This window comes from Cordyceps javanica, chromosome 7 (assembly GCF_051103115.1).
Source record: "Cordyceps javanica chromosome 7, complete sequence".
Classification (NCBI taxonomy): domain Eukaryota; kingdom Fungi; phylum Ascomycota; class Sordariomycetes; order Hypocreales; family Cordycipitaceae; genus Cordyceps; species Cordyceps javanica.
In genome coordinates this window covers 3,093,278-3,106,994 of record NC_139301.1, presented here as the reverse complement: position 1 = coordinate 3,106,994, position 13,717 = coordinate 3,093,278, and the positions used below count along the sequence as shown (strand labels likewise).

General features: G+C 51.7%; 4 protein-coding genes across 4 annotated transcripts; 1 reads left to right on the top strand and 3 right to left on the bottom strand.

The window, feature by feature from the left end:
* Positions 1-1,685: 1,685 nt before the first annotated feature.
* Positions 1,686-6,444, bottom strand: V2A60_010419 (bifunctional 4-alpha-glucanotransferase/amylo-alpha-1,6-glucosidase; the record flags this gene model as incomplete). The annotated part of the gene is made up of 3 exons (XM_083261675.1): positions 1,686-1,766; positions 1,828-6,157; positions 6,215-6,444. The coding sequence occupies 3 exons, from the start codon at positions 6,442-6,444 to the stop codon at positions 1,686-1,688; spliced, it is 4,641 nt and encodes a 1,546-aa protein (XP_083117801.1).
* A 1,701-nt stretch (positions 6,445-8,145) lies between these two features.
* V2A60_010418 (uncharacterized protein) lies at positions 8,146-9,769 on the bottom strand (the record flags this gene model as incomplete). The annotated part of the gene is made up of 2 exons (XM_083261674.1): positions 8,146-9,249; positions 9,338-9,769. 2 exons carry the CDS (start codon positions 9,767-9,769, stop codon positions 8,146-8,148), a joined length of 1,536 nt encoding a protein of 511 aa, XP_083117800.1.
* An 851-nt stretch (positions 9,770-10,620) lies between these two features.
* V2A60_010417 (uncharacterized protein) lies at positions 10,621-11,691 on the bottom strand (the record flags this gene model as incomplete). Its single annotated transcript, XM_083261673.1, has 2 exons — positions 10,621-11,568; positions 11,623-11,691. The coding sequence occupies 2 exons, from the start codon at positions 11,689-11,691 to the stop codon at positions 10,621-10,623; spliced, it is 1,017 nt and encodes a 338-aa protein (XP_083117799.1).
* Positions 11,692-12,667: 976 nt separating this feature from the next.
* V2A60_010416 (uncharacterized protein) lies at positions 12,668-13,600 on the top strand (the record flags this gene model as incomplete). Its single annotated transcript, XM_083261672.1, has 3 exons — positions 12,668-12,732; positions 12,805-12,997; positions 13,109-13,600. The coding sequence occupies 3 exons, from the start codon at positions 12,668-12,670 to the stop codon at positions 13,598-13,600; spliced, it is 750 nt and encodes a 249-aa protein (XP_083117798.1).
* Between the last annotated feature and the right edge of the window lie 117 nt (positions 13,601-13,717).

Here is a 13,717-nt window from a genome sequence, read left to right as displayed (position 1 = left end):
ATTAATATATTAATAGCCTTAGAATAATAATACTTTATAAGTAAAAAAATAATTATATTAAATAACTAAAGAAGATATATAAGCTAAGAAGAAAAGCTAAAGTAGATAATATATTTTAATAAAGTATATATTATAAATTTATATATATAATATAACTTATAGCTATTAAGAAGAAGAAGTTATTATCTTAAAAAGTTTTTATTAATAGTATATTTTTTAAAGAATTTAAGTTAATCTAAGTTAACTTTATTATTTAAATAACTACTATTAGTTATAATAACTTCTACTTCTTCTAGAAGCTTAGGAATTTAATATTATAAACTTAAATAAACCTTACCTAATAATATAAAAAAAGGTATTTTAATAAAATCTTCTCTAGCTAAGATTAACTTAATAGAAATTACTAATTCCCTATTAATAAGAATATTTCTTTATAAAGAATATTTTTTCTATATAGTTATAATAATACTATTTTTTATAATATTAATATAAAATCCTATCTTATCTATATTCTAAATTATATTAGGTATTATATTATAATTAAAGATAGTTTTTTATATAGAATTAAAGTATTTTTTAATATTATATATATTCTTTACTTTTTATCTCTTTAAATCTTAAATTTTAGTCTTTTTAATTAAGAGATAGTAGTACTAGAAGAAGTTATTTACTTACTATAGTCTAATAAAGTTAGGGTTAGGGTTTTTATTAAAAGATTATTTATAAATAATTAAGTTTATAATATTTATTATAAAAGATTTTAATATTAATAGATTTAGAAAATTAAGATAATTTATTAATTATAAAATTAATTCCTTTTCTATAGGCTTTAATTTTATATTTAATAATAAAAGATATTTATATAGCCTAATACTAGTAAGTTATTATTAAATAACTAAATATATTATATTAAATTAATAGGTAACCTTAGTAATAGGAAATCTAGGATTATTATTAATAAATTCTAAGTACTTAATAATAGCCTATTCTTTTTCTTAGGATAAAAGAGTTATTTTTATAATTATTATATTATTATTAAGTTATAGTACTATAGATAAGTAGCCTCTACCCTCTACTAGCTAGTACCTTATATAGTACCTAACTACGTAAGCAGTAGGTGTGTGGCATGTGTAGTACATTATATATATACGGAGTATACATATGCATATATATATGTATATGTGGGCCCCTTCCACATGCCTTGCTGCTCTGCGTTTTTTCTTTTTTTTTTCCGAGAAAACAAAAGATGGGAAAAATAGCAAAAGAAAAAACATACAGCAGCCGGTGTTCGCTGGTCGTCACCGACCCAACTACTAATCTGCCGGTCAATAGCTTGATTTACGCGGAGCGGACGGGACGCGATATATTCTACTGCCTATGGCCGTATGTACCAGAGCGTTGCTCGAATGAGACTATAAATCTAATAGGTAAGAAATCAAAAAGATGCTGGTTTGGGGTCTGGGACCAAAGAGGAGGGGAGGACCAAGGACATGCTTCCGACTTCTGGGATGAACCAAATACCAATGAAATTCTCCATTCTAAACCATGACAAAAGACAACAAATCAATGCCCTCCGTGTAATATTTTCTCTTCATTGCCGTGTACCGTCTTTATTCACCGAAGGCCTTCTCTTCATCACTCCATCACTCCATCACCCTCCTCGTCGTCCGTCTCCAACCAACGCTTCATTGCTCCTGCCCGGCCTCCTCCAACGCATCCATGTACAAATCAATCAAGCAGCCCGCAGACCATGCTTGCGTGGGACTCTGTTACGAAAGCAAAATGGTTAGCACCCATACATGTAAGCAAAAACAAGCAAAGTCTTACCGAATCTGCGCAATGCTCTCCATTCTTCTGCGTCAGCTCCGTCAGGCCCGCCCATGGCGACTCCCGAATCATCTTTTTACACTCAGCCAGCCGTCGCGTCACTTGCTGAAACGCCTCGATCCGGCCCTCAGCCGTCGTCCGCCGCGCTAGGTCAAACTTGAGCAACGCGCGGAGGAAAAAGCCCGTCGGCCACAGCCACTCGGGCCCCTGGTGGTAGTTGCGGCCCTTGCTCGTCGCAAAGTCGTCGCTGTCTTCGCTGTTTCGGTAGTACGGTCTGTAGTTGAGGTCGCTCGGGTCAAGCGTCGCCATGCCCGTCGGTCCGCGCAGCACCCGGTCCGCCAGGCACAGCGCCTCCATGGCGTGCGCCTTATCAAACAAATCCGGTGCAACCGTCATGGCAATGGGAAAGTTGGCGCGAAGCTGGTAGTCTTCGTATTCCTTGCCAGACTTGTACAGATCCTTGTACATGCCCCGGCGGTTGACAACCTTGGGGTTCACGTCATACTTGTTGTCGTCGCCCGCAGAAAGGGGGACATAGTAGCAGCGCTCAAAGTTTCCCTTGAGCAGCTCCGCCCACTTGGCATAAGATACAACGCCAGCGTCTGCTGTTTTCACGCCCTCATGAGAGAACCTGCCGTCCTTGTGTAAACCAGCCAGCCATTTTACGGTGCTGTACAGCAACCCGGTGATCTCAATGGCGGCGCCATCACGGGGCGTCCCGGGAACACCCTTGGAGCCAGCACGCTCGCTTTCCCCCATCTTGTCCATCCATGTGCCGCAGTTGGACTGGTTACCGCCAAAAATGATGCCAGTTGCCCAGTCTACATAGATGCTCTGGTTGAATCCCTCGTCTTTCATTTGCGAGTCAATCTGCGGTCCGGCATTGGCTTCACGGTACTTCATACCCGTGGCATGCCTCTGAAGTGCCTCTTGAATAACCTCCTCGATTGTGCTCTCCTTGGAATACGCTCGAGGATCGTTGGTCGGGAACCAAGTGTCATCATAGGGGAGGAAGCGTCGCGGCACCTTGACTTTGAGCAAGTTCAGGCTTTCCGGCGCCAGGTTCACGAAATCTTGAATGGTTTGCAAGAAGAACCAGATCGAATCTCTCGAGTTGTATCGCGGTGCATCCCCACTGCTCAGCAGATTGGGAATCATGCCATGCTTCAAAACACTGGCAAAGGCAAGGATGTGCTCTTTGGCTTCGTCAAAACGTTGGGTTCCGAGATAAAGGCCTCGAATCGAAATAAACACATCACGCCCCCAGCATCTCGCCCATTCTACTGCAAAATGTGGTAGGCCAGCCGCAATTGATGGCACCTTCTTTTCTGGCCAGAGCGAGGCAGACTTGACTAGGCCAGTTTGTTGAACGCTTACCATGGCCAAGCTTTGAAGGAACCATTGACTCTGTTCGATGCTGGGTGACATGAGTTCGAGCGACTTGTTCCAGCTGGCTTGGTATGCAGTCCTCATGACAAGGGCAAAATAGCGAGGGAGTAGAAAGCTGGGGATGGCCTTGATTGCGTCAAATCGATCTTTGATCCATTGCGCTGGCCCGGCAAGTCTCTCCTGGCCATCCATCTTGCTTTGCCGTTCAATTCTTCCCTGAAGGAAATCCAAAGCCCAGGTGCCACTTCGAAGATTTTGGCAAAGAGGGTGTGCCAGTTCGTTATTGTGAATGATGCCTTTCAAGATACTCCACCAGCCTTGTAGACCGGCGTAGACGAGTTTGCCATGGCCGGGGATATCATATACACCATCTGCACCACCGCTAGCGTCTCTCTCCTCTGCCTCGCAGCGGTACAGCAAAAAGTTGAGATCAATGAGGTTGAGGTCGTTCCAAGCCTCTTTACTACCAGACGTGACGTACGTATCAAGGCCTGCTGCGTGTTCGGCTGCTGGGATCCATGTTTCGAACAGGGCGATACTTCCAGGAGGAAATTTTTCTCGGACTGTGATGATGGAATCATCACCCTTCTGCTCGACATCGACGCCAGTAATACCAACCACCTTGCTGGGCAGACCCTGAAGGTACTTATCGTCGCCAAGTACCTCATCCGTCGTCTCCTTGCTAACATCAACTTCAAGCATCCAGCTTCCCAAGTGATTCACCTTGGTTCCGTTGAGCTCGACGGGGGCAATGGAACCTCGGCCGTTGCCATAGCCAGGGAAAGCCGTATGGGCAATGAGAAAGTACCCCTTTCGAGATTTCGGGTGGACTCTGTGTACTGTAATATACTGGTCTTCATGATGAATGTGAGTTTCATCGTACGCGTCTTTACCCATGAGAGTGTGGATCTGATTGAGAAGCTTCTTGACACCGCCAATACCATTGCTGCCAGTCGTGCCCTCTGGTGGGGATCGCGAAGACTCTGATGTGTAGAGTCGGGTCTCGTTGACGAGGTCAATCAGCTTGGGATAGATTTCGTCGTAGCCCATGACACTGCCGGTAGCACTCGAGCACATGCTTACGAGAGCGGCATTGGCAAGAGTATCGCGGGCGTCCCGTTTCTGGGCTGGCGTCTCATTGTCGTGTGTGCAGTCCATAAAGAGAGCGTGAACTGGCGTGGGTCGGATTTGCTTGATGATTTCCCTCGAACGGTTGCCGTTGCTGCTGGCTGTATCTGTGGTGGAAACTTCATCCACCTCAAAGCTGCCAATGGGACGGCCACCATGTCTATGCACCAGCCGGCTTAATTCCGCAGTGCTCCAAGCTTGCATAGCTTCGCGGATGAGCGAGCTAAGGCCAAGGCGCTTAACAAATAGATAGTCCATTTCTTCGGAACCAGAAAATAGCTCTGCAACTACATACAAGTCTGGTCGGACTCGCCTGGCTTCGTCGAGAATATGCTCGGCGACATGGATGGGGGTTGAGTGGCAATTATCGATGCGCAAGCCGACAAAGTACTTGGCGAGCAGACGAGCATACTTGGTCATGTGTTCCCATAGCCATGGGCTATCTTCCGGCTTGGAACCATAACGCAGCTTTACACAGTCGCCCCAAATGATGACCTCACGGCGGAGATAGGCCTTTGATTGGGGTCCGGCATTGTCAACGAGGGCGTTGCCGCCCCACACCCATCCATTATTGACCAGAGCCTTTTCTTCGGGCTTCAGTTTGGACGTGGCATCTATCTTGGGGAGTCGTGTAAAGTACGTTTCAATCAATGGGTTTTCCTTGTTAATTGGGCCAAGCTTGGGACCATGGTCATCCAAACGGACATATTTTATCCTGTTAAACAACTGTTCCAATGCTTCCTTTATATCGACGTCGTACTCGTTATAAAATGGAACGTTAAGAGCATCCAGAATTTTGGTCGTCTTTGTTTTGGCGGCGGCCTTGCTTGCAGAGTGTTCATCTCCTTGATACTTGCCAAGTGCAAAGGACAAGACAGTCGCACCAACCGCGGGGTCAACAGATCGCCTGAACCTTTCGCCCAGGCGATCAAGACCTTTAAGACCAAAAGCTTTGATAAAGGCAGCCTGGTCGGCAATTTTCTCTTCTTTGAGACCTTGGAGAGAAAAGGACTCGCCGGCCTCTTTGGGGGGCACAAATGTTTTTCCATCCACCCAAGCCTGCACAATCGCGTCAGCATTGGAATCGACGGCTAGGACATAGTACTCCCAGAGACGCAGCTCTGCAAGAAGGTTGTTCTTTATGACTCCCATGATTTTCAACAGGTCGTCGGTGGACTTTGGGTCTACCGGCAATCCGAGGTCTTGGAGGTTGTCGCTGAGTTCTAGGAGCTTGGTATCGAGCTCGTAGGCGGATTGAAGCCAAGGCGCAGTAGCAAGGTTGTAGCCGGCCTCCGGGTGTTGCTGCAGCCATTGGGTGTTGCTGGCAGTGTGGTTCAGGACAATGTCAGTCAAACTCAATAGCGAGTGCTTCTTTTCCAAGCTGTCGATCATGCGCTTTACGTCTTGTTCACCGTTGGGGAAACAAGCGGGGTCCCAGCCAAGCTGGTCGTAGAGACTATAAGGCGAATTGGATTCGCCACGGACCTGGAGCGGCGTAAAGTGAACCATGTTGTAGCCCCTTCCGCTGATGCCGCTGAGATGGGCCTCCCAGTCCTGGGGGTAGCGGCCCATGAATTTGCTTATGATGGAAAAGACGGACAGGGCAGGGAGTGGCAGTGGGCGGCCGTCGAGGGTCAGGCGGGGCGCAACATCGATATAATATGTCGGAGTCTGCTTGAGTGACTCCTCGGCGGCGGTATCCAGGGTGGGCCGCAGGTCGGGAAGCTCAGCATAGGTTGTGTAAAATGCGAATGCGCCGGCCTCGTAGATGGGAATGGAGATTTCAATCGGGCGGTTAAAGTCGGGTTTCAAGCTGCGAGGCGTCAGGAACGGGCCCAATTGGTGGTAGACGCAGGGGCGGAGGACTCACGGAAACTCGCGAAACCTGTCGCGGCGGAACTGCTCATCCTTGCCGGGGATGTTGACCCAGAGGCTTCCATGACGGCAGATGGAGGAGGCTCCCTCGACGACGAAGCGGACGGTGACGGGGTCCCTGGACTGGGGCGCGAGGTAGACGTACTCGCCGGCGACGTCGGGCGAGCCATCGTCGTTGAGATGCAGCAGAAAGACCTCGCGAGACGTCATGGTGCCTGGGCTCATGATGGAGGAGGGGGGGAGAAAGGCGCGGCCAAGCTGCCCCGCGGTCGACTTGGCTGGGTGGGTGGGTGCTGGGAAGCTACCTCTCTGCCTAGCTCAGACTGCAAAGCTGCAGGGGACGCTTTTTCGATCGGCGCGGGCGGGCTGCGAGGCGGGCGGGATGCAGCTAGCGACAAGCAGGTTGCAGAGGGAGGACAGGAAGCTCAGATGAGGTGCATCGCGAGAATTGCTAGGAGGATGGACACTTTTTTGGTGTGGCACACCGAAATTTGAGCAAGGTCTCGACTGTCTGTCCGGATGGCATGGGCAGCCGGCAGCTGGCAGCTGGCAAATGGCAGCTGGCAAACGGACGGCCGAGGGGCAAAAGCTCCGAACCAGCCGTTGAGGCGCACTTGCATCGGCGATGGATTTTCTACTTAGTACTGATTTGCAGGGGTTGGCGGGGGCTGGCGGGCCTATTGTACGGCCTTTATAGGGCATTGATATTACTTGGTAGGGCATTCTGGGGCATTTCAAGGGAAAACTCTAGGTCAATCCACTGCACTTGTCCGAATTGCCGCCTTTTCTTTGGTCTTTTGTGCTGCTGGTTTCGGTGGCCGGTCCGCTGTAGTTGTGGGGAGTGCCTGGGAAGTGATGTCACCACTTTATCTCTTCTCACCGCGACAACTCCCACTCACTAAGGTAGTTAAGGTCCCTGGCTACCCTACACCACGGTAGCATCAAGCCCTTTACTTCCTATCAAACCAAGGTCAAGGCTCGTCCCGCGATGAGCCAGGCAACAGACGGTAATGCGGATTGCACAGAGCCCTTGCCTATCGCTTCCCATGCGTCCACAGCCGCCGCTCGATCTGGCTGTCGTATGCATCTTGGGGGCGCGCCTAGAATGGCGCTCAATATCATGTGTACGCAGCTTGACATCCGAGAACACCATGGCAGATTGAGGAAACAAGCAAAACCGACCGCATGACGGATTAAAAAGGCAGCACAGCCCTGAGGCAGTTTTCAAGCGGCCAACGTCTATGGATTGTTTTTCAATTGGCTGCCGTTTTGCTGCATTGACCGAATGTGGCTCCGTCGTGACCAGTTCGATTCGCAACAGAGGTACAGTGCAAGGTTGCTGGCGCATGCTCAACAGATCAGTAGGTAGTAAAGATATTTGGGCTCCATGTAGCAGATCAATTGCGACCCTTGGCGCCCACTCCGCAAAAAGGCGTACTCTTGCAAACCGTCTGCTGGGTCGCACGCCCAAGCAGCAGCCGTAGTCATCGCAGCGGCTAGCACTCTTGCGTGGCTCGCTTCTCAGAACTCAGCAGCCTGGACTGTCGTCTTCGTCCAATCTTTTGCCCTGTCGGCTACGGTGAGCGAAAGTCTCCCGAAGACAGTAGGTCTAGGCTGTGCAAAAGCTTGAATCACTGAACTACAAGAGACACGATTTTTACCGAATCACAACATTGACATCGCCATTGGCATCATGTCCCACAAGGCAGAATCGATCGAAATGGGAATCGCCACGGCAAAATCCATCTACGGCCAGCCGATGTCGGTAGCAGCGGCGCGCCAGCTTTCTTCGACGGGCAAGGCTGCTAAAGACGGGAGAAAATAAAAATCAGCCGCGGCCACCAATCCAGAGTGACAAGAAGTGAGTCCTTGCTGGACTGAGACAAATGGCTGTCGCGCGAGATCGCGGGTAGCAGCAGTGTGTTTCTAGTCTGTACTTTCAGCGAAGAGCAAATCAAGCTGCTTGTTGTACGCGTCAAAGTCTCGCAACTTGCTGTCGATGACTTCATCAATATTGCTGTGCCAAAAGCGAGCGAAAAACGTGTGGTCGACCTTGTTCAGTTCTTCCTCCGAAACACCCATAAAGTCACGCAATATACGGTCGTAGAAGACTTCAGTAAAGGCGATAGGATCCATAACAGCCAGAGTGACCCAGAACGTCCCGAGCGTCCAGCCTTGCCGCATTGTTGCCGAGAGTGGCTCCTGACCGCCCGTCGCAGTGGGTAAGAGCGCTTCTCTGCGCTCTATATGCTCAATGAAGCCCTCGTGTAATTTCTTAAAAGACTGAATGGTCACCTCGTCGAGAGCCTCGCCGCCAAGCCAGTAAGGCGGCTGCACAAACTCAACTGGCCATGCACAGGCAAACTCGAGGTCGATTATGCACACGATATTCCAGTCGTCATCGACGATGATGTTACTCCTGTGCAGATCGGTCAAGGCAAAGACAAACGGACCACGATCGAGTTCGTGTCGAAAGAGCTGCGGGAACAAAGCTCGAGCACCTGCAAGGCTCGCCATTTGGTAGCACGCGTCGTCGCGGCTGTTGGTGCCGTTCGGCTGATGAAGTAGTCGGCTGCTGAAGATGTCTATGTGAGATAGGACAAAATCTCTCACACTAGTAAAAGTTTGTCTTCTGTGCATGTGGATGGGGATGCCCTCATTTTCCGCTTTAGTGGATTCGATACTCAGGGGCCGGTTATCCAGACGCAGGTAGCCGCAATCATCGATGCGAAAGGTTCCTACACATGGTAGTGGTCCAACAGCGGCGAGGGAAAGCATTACCCGCGCAATATCGCGCTGCAGGTTTGCTTGGAGACGGGTATCGTGACAGTTTTCGCTCCATGAGTCTGAAAGAATTCTTCCAGTGACTATGATCTGAATGAGCAGATAGCCCACGTCTAGAGATGTGCCGTGGGGGGCGTCGTGCGGCACGAGCTGCGACGGTTGCTCGACGTGGACAGCAGCCAGAAACAGGCGGCGTACACGCTGGAACCAACGCAAATACCAGGGAAGACGACTTGCGTGTGTGAACTACAACAATTGTTAGAGCCAAGACGAGCGCATACGCCGTGGGAGGGCTCATACAGATCTAGATGTACATTAGAAAACGTAGACTTGCCTGCTGCTTTGTAGACAGTCCAAACCCATATAGCTGCGGGATAGGCACATCTGGGCAGTTGTCATGAATCCATGCGTAGGTGGCAGCCTCGGCCCGAACTTTTTCGTCAGCATTCCCTGGGCACGTCACATCTTCTACGCGATAGGGCAGAGGAAAACGAAGCAGGACCGGAGAGGCCTCATCGACGAGCGCAGGCACGCAGAGATTGAACGACCCGTGTATCCAGGCGTCTTGCTCGGAAACGGTCACCCTTGCAACGTCTATGTTGAGATGATGTGCAATGGTGCGGGAGAGAAGGTGACGCTGGCGCTCGATGCGGGCGTAAAATTCGCGCTTCTCCAGAGAGAAGCGCAGAGCGTGCAGAACATTGCTGCTCTTCAATTTGGCCTCGGAAAGCGTAATAGGGCCGGACAAAAGATTGCGCGTTATCATTGTGAGTATGCCTAATAAAGGCTGCGGGTTCTGTCTATGCTGGTGAAGGAGTTGAGCTGAGCCGTCGATGGGCTAGCCAACTAGCCCCTTGGCTGATAACGAAAGGCTTACTAATGAGCAAGGCACGCCTTGTCGTTGGCAGCCCGTCAAGAGGAAACGTGAACCAGTTTCCGTTGCCGCATGGACTTGAATCATTATAATAATTTCCAAGACTAGCAAAGAAGAAAATATCGAGAAAGAAACCCACGACAGGATGCAACCAATTTGTGTCAATCGTGTACTACAAGCAATTCGGTCATCATGATGTTCGTTCCTGCGCCGTCGATTGCGCCGCGTTTGCGCCAGAACGTGGCCCGCATCGCAACACAGATGGCACTCACAACGCCAATTGGAATTTGACATGCTGAATTGTCCGTTTCCCTCCCTACACCCCAGCCCAGCAGTACGGGAAGCACACACAGAGACGCGCGAATGGTAATCCCAAAGGCTCCCTCCGCCACCCATGCCATGGCTTTCCGCGATCGAAGTCCATCACTACTTGGCGCTCTCCAGGGAGGCCAGCAAGTACGGCATGAGCACGAGGCCGACAAAGCTCTCTGAGACATAAGCCACAGCGTGTATGGATTCAAACCTGAACAGCGACGAAATTATCAACTATATAGTGGCAACTACTAACAACAAGCGTTTGAACAAGCTGGCACTGACCGGGCGTGTCATCATCCCCAACACAGATCTCTCAACAAACAGCTCACGCCATGCGAGTCCCCTCAGCGCTACCCCTGCTCAACGATCATCATTTCTCTTCCTCTATTATATATATGCAACCAGCAAATGCAAACCCTGCGATCCCTTTAGTGCGCACCCTTGGCATACACAAACTCGCCCGCGTTGAGCGCCATCGTCACCGCCCTCCTCGTCGCCTCCTCCAGGTCCTCGCGCGGCAGGCCCAGCGCCTCGTTGACGACCTTGCCGCGGAAATCGCCGCCGCCGTCCCTGAAAAAGGTGCGCGTGTACAGGCAGTGCGAGAAGCCCCTGTGGCCCTCGGGCCCGCCCAGCAGCTTCCGGCCGGCGTCGTACCGCGCCTGCGCGTCGACCCGGTCCACGGTCCAGTCGGCGTCGGTCGTGCCCAGCGCGCGGTGCACGCTGTCGAGCATGTCGCGCTGCGAGGCAGCGAAGCTCGTGATGAAGAGCGGCCGGTCGCGCCACCGCGACATGGTGACGTCGGCGTCGCGCTCGTCCTCGGGCAGCACCTTGAGGCTCAGGAACGCCGCGGCCGCGCGCCCGCACTGCAGCCACGTCGACGTGCAGATGGGCACGTCGCCGTCGCCAAACAGCGTCGCCGTCCTGTTGGCAATGTCGATGCCGTAGCAGTCGCGGCTCGCGAGCGAGAACTCGTACCAGAACGAGCAGTTCATCGTCGTCCACGACAGGCCGTTGCCCTCGGCCGCCGCAATGTTGGCAAACACGCCCGGCCCCGTCAGGTTCTCCTCCATGAGCTTCTTGTTCTCAATGTCGGTGCCGTAGCAGGTCGGCATCACCCAGGGCACGCCGGCCTTGCCTGCCGCGGACATGACGACGGCCTCGGCGGCGGCGCCGCCGGACACCGCCATGGAGATGATGAGAAACTGCTGGCCCTTGAGTGCGCTGACGAGGGTTTCCTCGTCGGCGTAGTCGACGGCCGCCTTGATGACGCCCGCGGGCAGGGCGCTTTTGCTCCCGACGCGGGTCAGGGCCGTGACGGTGTGCTTTCCGGTTCGCAAGAGGGCTTCCGTCATGTACTTGCCGACGTTGCCACCAGCCTACCTCGAGTCAGCGAAAGGGCACAGACAAACAAATTTGAAAACTCGACTTACACCGATAATGGCAACCTTGCTGATGTAGTTTACAAAGCCTGCGGCCTGATTGTTTGCGTACTCAACCATTGTAACGTCGTCGTGCAGATTATGATTTTAATCGTAGAGTTGTGAGATGCCAATCCAACCTTGTCAAGAGCCGACTGTAATAGTCAATGTGAGTTGTTGGTCTTTTGATGATTATACCCGTTCAGCAACCAAGGCACATGGGACCCCTTATATAGTAGACATTCACTGACAGCTACTTTCTTTTTATCTCCTTCATGTCCGCATCGCCGTTGTCCACTGCAGTTCTCGGCATTGCTCCGTCCGAAGAAGATTTCCCAAACAGGCAATTCTGGCAGGGCGAAGACATTTCCTCATCAGGACTAGCCGTCTGCTGCTGCGCACGGCCGGCCAATCAACGTCCAGCAAAGCCCCCGTTCGGTAATATGCGCGACGACACGGAGTTAGGGGTATCACAAAAGCCACGACCTTGTTGAGCCATGAAAGCAAATCGATTAGCTTAAAAAAGAGTAACTCTAAAAGAGAAGGTGGCAATTGCCTACCGTAGTCCTCCGATAAAAAAAAACAACGAAAGCGTGGCATTGCGTATGAACTAGTAGTCTTTGGCGGGAGAAGTCTTTGGTGGGAGGAGAGAAGCGCGAATACGGCAACAACGTGTGGATGCTCCGGTGTCTGTCGCCTACCTTTACACGCAATAACCTACATCTGTAGCACATACCATTTCTTTATTTTCTCTCTTTTCGGTCCTCCAATGTTCGGAGTAGAAAGGTCGGCTGACCCTGCCTATTGCCCGATACGGCGACGCACTGTCCCGGACGCGCAGCGGACGACCGCAGCGGGCCAATGGCGTCGCAGTGATGCCGCTCTTAGATCCGGTGCGGCCCGGAATCTCGGCGCACAGCTTCATGTATAAGAAGGACGACCACGAGTATCATTCATATTCTGCCACCTACACACGCACAAACAACACACAGAGATAAAAAGGAAATAAAATTACTACCGCAGCACCAAGAATTCATCTTTACTTTCTTTTTAAAAAATGTCTGAATTTAGCCTCACAAATCCTAACCGCACCATCCACGTCGGCGTCATCCTCATGAACAGGCCCGTTCCCCCCCCCCCCCCCCCCCACCCCCTCCCGCTCCACCCGCCCAGACCAACTTATACATGCAACAGCATCACCGAGGCGCTCGACGTCGTCCCCGTCGACCTTCTCCACGGCGTGAGCCAGAGGTTCATCGAGGCCATGCCGACTCTCATCCCGGAGCCCTTCAAGGACCAGGGCCTTCCCATTGACTTTCACTGGGTCTCTGAGAATGGCGCCGCCGACACCCGCCAGCTGAGCAGCGGTCTCAACGTCACTCCTACTGTACGTCGTTTTTTCACCAGTAATCCGTCCTTTTTTTTTTCAACACATCTTATCCCCCCCCCTTCCCTTTTGCCAAACGCCAACCGACCAACAACCAATGCGTGTGTGTAGGACTCGTTTGCCGACTGCCCGCCGCTGGACATTGTCCTCGTCGGCGCGCACCACATTGACTACGTCCTGTCCGACGCCGAGCGGGCGTTTGTGCGCCGGGCCTACGCCGACTGCGCCGCCTTCATGACCGTGTGCGGCGGCGTGCAGGTCGCCGTCGAGGCCGGCCTCGTCGCCGGCAAGACGGTCACGGGCCCGCGCTTCATGCTGCCGCGGTTTCGCGCCGCCGCCCCCGACGCCGCCGCCTGGGTCGAGAAGCGCTTCGTCCGCGACGGCAAGCTCTGGACCAGCGGCGCCCTCCACAACGGCCTCGACATGATGGCCGCCTTTATGCGCCAGACGTGGCCCGCCCCGCCCGCGGGGGCAGCCGGCGCCGGCGCAAAGCAGCAGCAGGGGGCCGCCAACCTGGTCGACTTTGGCCTCGTCCTCGGCAGCGGCCTCAACAGGGACATCGATTACAAGGACGAGCCGCTGCCGGAACTGCCAGTGGCCTAGTTGCATTGAAACCATCCTCGCATTGCTGCACCGACTAGTAAGGGTCCATCTGCGTGCCAAGAATGTTTGTATGTATTGGTATATACAGTCGATAAATGCTAGCTAGTCTATACTCGT